Raw genomic sequence first — 10,166 nt, forward strand, 5'->3', positions numbered from 1 at the left:
AAAAAGTAACTGTTGATTAATAGGTTATCGGCCTTTTTGGCCCTTCCTAGTTATCGTATCTGTAAAAAGTATCGGTTGATTAATCAGATATCACCTTTGTGCCCCTTCCTAGGTATCGTATCAGTAAAAAGTATCATTGGTTAACCGGTTATCGGCCTTTGTGCCCCTTCCTAGGTATCGTTTCAGTAACAAGTATCGGTTGGTTAACCGGTTATCGGCCTTTGTGCCCCTTCCTAGGTATCGTATCAGTAAAAAGTATCGGTTGATTAACCGGTTATCGGCCTTTGTGCCCCTTCCTAGTTATCATATCTGTAAAAAGTATCGGTTGATTAATCAGTTATCACTTTTGTGCCTCTTCATGGGTATCGTGTTGGAAAAAAGTATCGGTTGATTAATTGGTTATCGGCCTTTGTGCCCCTTCCTAGTTATTGTATCGCTAAAAAGTATCGGTTGATTAATCGGTTATCACCTTTGTGCCCCTTCCTAGGTATTGTATCAGTAAAAAGTATCAGTTGATTAATCGTTTATCGGCCTTTGTGGCCCTTCCTAGTTATCGTATCTGTAAAAAGTTTTGGTTGATTAATCGGTTATCGGCCCTTGTGTCCCTTCCTAGTTATCGTATCGGTAAAAAGTGTCGGTTGATTAATCGGTAAATCGGCCTTTGTGTCCCTTCCTAGTTATCGTATCTGTAAAAAGTTTTGGTTGATTAATCGGTTAACAGCCTTTGTGGCCCTTCCTAGTTATCGTATCGTTAAAAAGTATCGGTTGATTAATCGGTTATCACCTTTGTGCCCCTTCCTAGGTATCGTATCAGTAAAAAGTATCGGTTGGTTAATTGGTTATCGGCCTTTGTGGCCCTTCCTAGTTATCGTATCTGTAAAAAGTATCGGTTGGTTAATTGGTTATCGGCCTTTGTGACCCTTCCCAGTTATCGTATCGGTAAAAAGTATCGGTTAATTAATCGGTTATCACCTTTGTGCCCCTTCCTAGGTATCGAATCAGTAAAAAGTATAGGTTGATTAATCGGTTATCGGCCTTTGTGGCCCTTCCTAGTTATCATATCAGTAAAAAGTGTCAGTTGATTAATCGGTTATCGGCCTTTGTGTCCCTTCCTAGTTATCGTATCGGTAAAAAGTCTCGATTGATTAATCGGCTATCGGCCTTTGTGGCCCTTCCTAGTTATCAGTCAACATCTAGTTATGATCGTTTTATAAAATAGAATGATTCTTCTGCTCCAATCGGACCCAGAATGAGAGCATAGTCACAGATTTTGAATGCCTTATGAGGGTTCGTTTGAGGTGCAGAGAAAACAAACCTCAAGCATCCTGAAGTGTTCTTGAAGACCGTGTTCCACTCCGGGTCTCCGGGTCGAGACGGGTCATTTGGGTCTCCTCTCAAACCCGAGTGAGGGATAATGATCTCGTCGGTCAGTGTCTGCAGGCCATGGTTGATAACGATCATTTTCAGAGGCTCATGGGACGAGAGATTCCACAGTGTTCCTGAGAAACACGGGAGGAGATATCAGGAGAGTCTGTTTACATTCTCCGCAACAGAACAATTCCATTCCCAGGACTGTTTTGGGCAGGTTTGATAGTTTTGATAGTTGTCACTTCACTTCACTTCAGGGATCGTGAACAGTTAAGTTTGTTAGTTGAAGTGCTTCTGTAGCTCAAACAGAAGAGAAGGAAAGAAGTCTCTTCTGCTCATTCTGCATTTATTTGATCAAAAATAGTGAAATATTATTGTAATTTAAAACATCTGTTAAAGTGTAATTTATTTCTGTGATGCTCCGCTGTATTTTCAGCATCATTCCTCCAGTCTTCAGTGTCACATGATCTTCAGAAATCAGAATAATATGATGATTTACTGCTCAAGAACACATTTCTGATTATTATCAGTGTTGAATACAGTTGTGCTGCTCAATATTTTTAGTATTCACAGATAAATAGAAAGTTCAAAAGAACAGCATTTATTTGAAATATAAATCTTTTGTAACATTATAAATGTCTTTACTGTCACTTGTAATTAATTTAATGTGTCCTTGAGGAATAAAATTATTAATTTATTCCATCATTCCAAAAAAAAAAGTATTAGTTGCAATCATTATTAAGAATTAGATTTTATTTTTCTATTTTCTCTTTTCATTTTAGTTTTAGTCTCTTTTAGTAAATTTGTATGTTTGTCATGTTTTGTTTTTTACAGGTGCATATATATTTTTTTACTTCAATTTTAGTTTGTACATCAAGATAAACTAAACGAAAATGCCAAGTAGTCAAGTCAATGTTTTTTTTATATTAAATGTACTTTATTTCAGTTAACATTTAGTTTATTTCATGTAACACATTTATTTTTAATTTTTTTATGGTTTTGGTTTTAGTTTCACTTTTAGTGATTGGAACCTGAACCAGAATCGTTTAATTTCCCATAACTCTGATCCCAGATTTCTAAATCAAACACTTGATTAATTCACAGGAAGCTGCACAAACCTGACATTTATTTGAAATCTTTTCTAACATTATGAATGTCTTAAGTGTCACTTTTGATCAATTTAATACGTCCTTTATGAATAAATGTAGTAAGTTAGGGCTGTCAAAATGGCTGAAAAACTAAATTACATGTTTTTACTTTAATATGATCACAATTCGAATTATATTCAAATTTAAAATGCATAATTTCAGTTAGGGTGAAGAAAAGATTTTGGCTTCTAAGCAAAGATATTAAGTAAAGATCATGTTCCATGAAGATATTCTGTAAATTTCCTCCGGTAAATATATCAAAACTTAATTTTTGATTAGTAATATGCATAGCTATCAACTTGATGATTTTCTCAATATTTCGATTTTTTTGCTCTCTCAGATTCCAGATTTCCAAATAATTGTATCTCGGCCAAATATGGTCCTCCGAACAAACCAGACATCAATGGAGAGATTATTTATTCAGCTTCAGATGAGGCTTTCAGCTTTTGAAAAATTGACACTTATGACTAGTTTTGTGCTCCAGGGTCACAAATGTGTTCTGTTTGATCGTCTTGGTTTCAGTTTTGATGCATTTTCCCAAATATTTGTAATTAACAATGCAGTAGCGTCCCATCTAGGGGCTTCAACCGGATAGGCTAACAAAAACATTAAAATACAATCACACTTATATCATCATCGCATCTCGTGCGCCACTGATAACCTTAACGCCTTAAATTCGAAGCAGCAGTGCAGTTGAAAGCATGAATGCAGAGATGAACCTGTGACGAGTTCTCGGACTTCCACGTCGTCGGATCTCCTCAGGAGCCTCAGCAGCGCAGGAATGCCGTCCGCGTTCTTGATGGCCACCTTGTTGAAGTTGTCTCGACCAAAGGAGATGTTCCTCAGCGCGCCGCAGGCCTTGCGATGGACCTCGGCTTTGGGATGATCCAGGAGCCCCACCAGGACGGGGATCCCTCGCAGCTGCCGGACGTCCTGCTTGACCGAGTCGTTCTCGTAGCACAGGTGCTGCAGATACGCAGCGGCGTTGGACTTCACCGGGTCCATGGGGTGGCTCAGCATGGAGATGACCTCTCGTAGGTTCGGGTCCCGCCAGCGCGGATCCTTGCGGATGGTGTCGAGGCTCACCATGCTGGCGCGTTTCTGCGGGACGAGCGTCTGCATGCGGTACAGATCCTGGAAGTACACGTGCGGCAGCAGTGGTGTCAGGTGCTCGTCCGCCGTGAGGTCCAGCGTTGGCCTCATGTGATGCACGGCATCCTGCTCCGGTTTGGAAGCGCCGCCGCTGCCGCGGATCAATCCGTCCCGGTGGAGCGGCAGCGTGTAGCAGTTCTCGGGTAAGTAGGGCCGGGATGGAAAGGACGGGTGGAAGGGTAATCCATGCAGGAGCGTGACGCTGTGAGTGTTCAGAGTGCCGTACAGAGCCGGCTTGTCCTTGGGAATCTCGTTCAGGGGGTCAGAGGTCACGCCCGACTCAGGGTGAGGAGGTCGAGCCGCGTGTGCGTCCTCCATATCGGCATCTGGACACTGAACATCCGGACATGGAGTCTGCGATTCATCCAAACCTTCAGATGAAGCTTCCTAGAGAGAGAAATACAAATATACATTGATTTGAGGATTCATTCGTGTCTGGATGATGATTTAACACTGATGATTTAAAAAATAATTACATTTTTGTCTTTAGAACTGAGTGTTATAGTATTGTTATAGTTTTTTTTTTAATTAATAGTTTAAATTAGTTTTTTATTTTTATGTTCAAAGTTTTTGTTGTGTTTTATTACTTTTTTGTCTATACAGTTTTAATTCATTTGTATTTCAGATTTAAACTAAATGAAAATGAGAAATATTGGCAACTAGCTTTAATAAAATAAGTTTATGTTTTTTTATATTTCACTTGATCTGTGTTATTTTAGTATTACTGCGATACTATTATATATTATTTTAATATTTTACATTTGATTTCTGCTTTCTTATTCATTTTTCCAAAATATATTTATAGTATAATAAACTTTATTTATAGTAAATATATACTTTATTTTTTATATCAAGCTTTAAAAATTTTGTTTGTCATTTTTTATTAGTTTTTAAAAATGTCAATTAATTTTAATTTGAGTTATTTTAGTTTATTTCAGTTAAAGCTTGTTTCATTTTATTTTATTATTGTTTTAGTATTAGTTAACCATAATAACCTTGTTACAAATATCTAATAACTCTTAAATCAAGAAACATTTACTTGAGATGCAAAAATAATTAAGATATTAAGTCTTGTTTTTTTCTGAAAAATTATAAAAATTAATAATTCAAATTAAGTGAGTTTATGCTTAAAACAGGAACATATATTTGCAAACAGAGTCAGAAAATAATCTTGTTTTTCCTTTGAATTAAGTTTAATTTACATGCTGCACTTTTTTTATCATAAACTTTTGGTAGATTAAAAAAAAAACAAGACAATATTTTACCCAGTAAACACCACTAATGATGAGCTGTTTCCAAATGAGCCATGAAGAGGCCAAATTAATAACAATACATCGATCTGAACACATTCATTATCTCACCTGAGGATCTGGACTCTATGAAATCTGATTTAATTTGTGTCCTACTGAGCTGGAAAAAATACCGCAGGGCACTTTTGATGAAACAGACTGAATTAAATTTAACCCTTCACCACTACAATACTGAAACCAGATGATTCATATTCTTTAATACCGGCTTTCCCAATGAAAAGCTTACATGATATGTACATTCTGCCATATTCACCTTCAGGATGTTGGGCACGATCTGTTCATTGGAGCTGCTGGAGCTGAGTGGGTTGGATTCGCTCTCAGGACTGGACGATTTCTCCGTCCCGATGCCTGAACTCTCAGTCTGTAAAACATCCCAGAAGCGGCTCAGCGAGAGCTCGTTAACATCACATCCACACACACAGCGCCTCATTAGTCTGCAGTTTTAGGCTCGTAAACAATACCTACTTTTAACATCCAAAATGAATCATTAGTCATGAATTATAAATGATTTGTTTACAAAAAGAACCTGTTAAAATAATTATTTTTGGCTCTGAAATTCTCCCCAAACGATGAATATTTAAATCCCTTTTTATTAATTTATTGCATTGCCTAATGAAACCCGGTTATTAAGCAAATGCCTGTTAATATAAGCAGACAGATGCCAACTATGAGGAAACATGATGTTCTTCCTCAGTATTTATGTCTTGTTTTTAATACAAATATCTAATCATTCTTTAATCAAGATACATGTATTTGAGAAGCAAAATTACTTTAGGTATAACATCTAGATTTTTAAAATAATTGTCAACGTTTATACTTAAAACAAGAAAAAATATCTGTCGGTCGAGTCTGAGAAATAATCGCATTCCCTTTGATTTGTTTTGTTTTGTTTTCTGACCTCACCGAAGGTTATTTTTATTGTTTTAGACATAAATTAAATTAAATTAAATTAAAAAAATATGAAAATAAGACTTAATATCTTAATATACTTTTACGTCTCAATAAAAATTATCTTTTTAATCCAGAAGAAACACATAAAAAACTTTTCATTAATTTTTTTAGTAAGGGTAAGACACTTTGCAAATGCTTTAAGACCCTCAAAATACACATCATTAATTTGTACAATTATTTTTTAAGAGATATAACCATATTACGTGTTCGGGTCATTTTTGACCCGGGTATGTATGGAGCACCGTTAGTGCCAAAAATACTTTTTGTATATATTGAGTTAAATTAATGTGAAAAAAACTTTTATGAAATATATTTTTTCTTTCTATTTGACAAACTTATGGGATGGAAATTTGGTTAAAATAAATTTTCATAAATTTAATAAATTTGGATTGTTAGTTTAATTAAATAACAATTAAGGTAATTGACAGATTATATAATTTCATATATTTCATAGCATGTCATATTCAAATAAAGTTTCTCAGCAATATTGGGTAAAAATAATTTTTTTGGTATGGTTCATGTGTATTTTGACGTTTCAAGGGATTTATACATTTTTAAATAATCAAAAATTGATGTAAGCGGTAAATACATGGTAATAACATGGTAACATTCAAATACATTTTTCACATTCACTCAATAATGAGAAGTTGCTGATCAGATACAATATGATTTTAGTTGAGAACTATTAAGTTATGACTGTTCAAACTTCAGGTTAAAATGGACCAGAAATGAAAAAATCATATACTGTATGTACTATGAAGGTTAAAAATGTTTAGATATTTGTAATGGAGAAAAGGTCAAAGATACTGAAGAAGAACGTCATGTTTCCTCATAGTTGGCATCTTTCTGCTTACATTAACAAGCATCTGCTTAATAACCGGGTTTCATTAGGTAATGCAATAACTGAATAATATAAGGATTTAAAAGGATTTAAATATTCATAATTTGGCTTGAATCCGAGAACAATGAAATCCGTATTGTAACAGGTTCTTTATATGAGCGAATCATTTATAAATCATGTTTTGCAGTGTTCGTACATGGGTTTCTGTGTGATTTGAGCTTGCCGGGTTGGACAGGTCTGAGGACGGGGTTTCTGCCGTCTCCTCCGTCTGCTCTTTGGTGTCTCGAGCTGAAGATTCGGCCGCTGATTCCTCTGAATCCGGCTTCTTTTGGACCAAAGGGAAGAATACGAACAGGAGACGTTAACATGAGATCAGGTGGGTCATGTTTTAACAAGCACAACTTCACTGATTCACCACAGAGTTTCTCAAACCGTCCTGATGAACGTCTTCACATAAAAGAGCATTATGAGATCACTGAAAGCTCTTTGGTGTAAAAATCACCTCTGGGAGATTTCACTTAAATATTCTGGTCTCAGCGGTGCTCGCAAACACGCTTAAGTAAAGTAAGCAGAACTTCCTCCAGAGCAGCGTTGAATTATACATGAGCTCGGCTTCATAAACACAACACACTCTCGACGACTTACACACACTTCAGGAAAAACATCTGCACTGGAACTGCTAACAAGAGCGAGAAATAACTCTACACAATTCATCATTTACTAACGTCTTTTAAAAGCCATGAAAGTGTCCAGTGCATCATTTCTTACAATAAATGTCCCTTGCTTTGCTTTGTCACCTAATGCAAAGACATTTACACAGGCATGAACTGAACTGAAGTGAATAATGACACTATTGTCTTAAAGCCAATTAGTTTCATAATTGATGAATTTTGCAACATCGACACTGTTATGGATTGGACTGAATAATCATTTAACAGAATTGATCTGAATAATTACACTATTGTCTTAATGCTTATAGATGAAAACTGAATTAGTTTCATAATTGATGAAGTTCACACAGTTATTGAGCTGAACTGAATCAATGCTGACTTGATTCAGTTGAATCATCTTGTTTGCATTACTGATTCTGTTGATTTGTGTGAACTGACTTGAAATAATGTGTATTACATATAGCGCTATTAAAATTTAAATAAAAAATTTTCAGGATTGCACTGCATAATGCTAATTATGGAAAGTGATCCACTTTTACAGTTATTTGAATGAACTGAATCATACTGAACTGGATTGAGCGACACTAGTGTCCTTTTAGCATTGCTTTACAGAAGAAACTGAATTTGCTTAAGTTTGCATCACTTATGCAATCAATTTTAGCAATAAGCAGCTCTACAGAAGACATTATTAAACTCAGTTTAGCTCATGCATGTGTGAATGTCATTGTTTTATTTTATAAAGCACAGCAAGAGTCATTTATTGTGAGGAAGATGCACAAACACACTTCTAGCTTTTACAAAGACATTCAACTTGATTCAGTTGAATCATCTGACTTTTTGCATCATTGCTTCTGTTATTTATTAATGCAGATCTGCTTTGAATCAACATGATTAAAAACTAAATAAATAAATGTGAATTTACTTTATAAGCATTTATTTTTAGATCCTGTATCATTCAATCTGAAAAGATTCAGGATTGCATTGCATTATGATAATTTCTTCTTGTTTATGCATCCCTCCTGAAGATAAAAGATACTTAAATATGCAATAAAAATAGCCTATGCATGTATTTTGGGTCACTGTAATTCCAAAGGTCTCATTCAATCCAAAACGAATCTGTGCTGCATAATGATCATTTTCTCTATGAAGTCAAATATGATTGAGTTGTTTCATGAAGACATTTAGATTTCAGCATTATTCCCAGTCTTGATGAAGCGCTTCAGGAGAGAGAGAGAGAGAGAGAGAGAGAGAGAGAGCGAGAGAGAGAGAGAGAGCGAGAGACATCAGGATGGATGTGTTGTTGATGTGTTTGTACGCTGACTCCATGGAAACAAGCATCAGTCTCAAAGGCTCTGGATCTGGTTTTGTTTATTAACTGACATCTAACATCACTCAACTAGCTTTCTTTTTCCTGTAGAGAATATGAGTGGTGTTCGCCTGAGAAAAACTGTGATGATAGCATTTCTATGCAGTTGCTAAGGAGTTCTGAGTGGTTGTTAGGGTGTTGCAGGTGGTAACTAGGGTGTGTTCAAATGACCAACTAATAGTGATGCTTGACTTAGAAAATGACACTAAAAATTTAATTGTATTTATTTACTTTAGTAACACATAGTTCAACTGTAGAATATGAAGTAATGAACTGAACTGAACATGAGTGTGTGTGTGTGTGTGTAAATCACTTATCATGATTAACACTATCTGAACCATGACATATTTAGTCGATGTAATAGTAATATTACATTTGGCAAAATAAAAAAGCTACAGTTTCGCTTATGTAACAACATGGTTCATTGACAAAAAAAACATGATCAAGTCATACAAATGAGGACGAAACAAATGCAAATATGATTTAAAACACTATAGATGATTTGATGAGAAATCAGAAAGGAAGCACAGATGTTTCAGAGCTGGAGCAGGAGATGAAAGATCATGAAGATGAATATGTATGTCTTAATAAACACATGCACTGATGAATGAGCCGCAATAAGAAGATGACATAAGAAAGCAAATAGAGTCAGTCCATGTTTGTCAGTGCTGAATTCCCACCTCACTGAACACCAGATGCTTTTGCGCGGATTGTTCCCGTCTTACTCACTACGTCATGTGAAGTGTCCCATCCATCCATCCATCATCCATCTCATCTCATGCACATCAGCTCAGCTCAGTGTCAGTGTGTGCTCAAGGGCAGTGCATCCGCTGTCACAAGCCCAAGTAGGACACATGAAGCGGGCTCTGCGTCTGTATGCGGCGCGTCTCACTGTCAGACGCGCAACATCGCGGAACCCTGCGGTATGAGCACAGGCGCACGCATGCAGCATCAAACCTGTATTTACATGCGATTCCGCCACATGTGTGAAGCTGTGACGCGCGCACACACACACACACAAGCACACGATCCCATCCGCGGACAGCAGCAGCAGCGGCGCACAGAAAGATCCAGAGCAGGAGAGGCGATGCCCACCCAGCCCTGGCATCCACTGCTGCTGCAGACGCACGAGCATCACCGCGCTGCGGGAAAAGCGACGCAGACACTCACCTCGTTCCCCTCCGCAGGCATCCTGACGACGCAGAGCGACGAGTGTGCGCTGTCTCCGAGCAAATACAGCTGTCTGTCTGCGGATCACACATGAGCAGCCATCCTTCCTCCTGCCTCACGCGTCCACATGCACTCGATCATGCTCTCACACACACACACACACACACGCGCGCGCGCGCACACCCCCCA

At 37.1% G+C, this 10,166-nt stretch overlaps 1 protein-coding gene across 1 annotated transcript in view; it reads right to left on the minus strand.

Annotated features, from left to right (window-relative positions):
- The window catches only part of arvcfa (ARVCF delta catenin family member a), a 20,437-nt gene extending 10,271 nt beyond the window's left edge, over positions 1 to 10,166 (minus strand). Inside the window, exons 1-5 of the mRNA XM_052607711.1 lie at positions 9,978 to 10,166; positions 6,967 to 7,095; positions 5,232 to 5,339; positions 3,236 to 4,055; positions 1,316 to 1,499 (exon numbers count right to left, since the gene is read on the minus strand). Coding sequence (XP_052463671.1) covers positions 1,316 to 1,499; positions 3,236 to 4,055; positions 5,232 to 5,339; positions 6,967 to 7,095; positions 9,978 to 9,998 — 1,262 coding nt within the window. The 5' untranslated portion in view covers positions 9,999 to 10,166. The remainder of the gene's footprint in view (positions 1 to 1,315; positions 1,500 to 3,235; positions 4,056 to 5,231; positions 5,340 to 6,966; positions 7,096 to 9,977) is intronic.

This window comes from Carassius gibelio, chromosome A10, assembly GCF_023724105.1.
Source record: "Carassius gibelio isolate Cgi1373 ecotype wild population from Czech Republic chromosome A10, carGib1.2-hapl.c, whole genome shotgun sequence".
NCBI classification, from domain to species: domain Eukaryota; kingdom Metazoa; phylum Chordata; class Actinopteri; order Cypriniformes; family Cyprinidae; genus Carassius; species Carassius gibelio.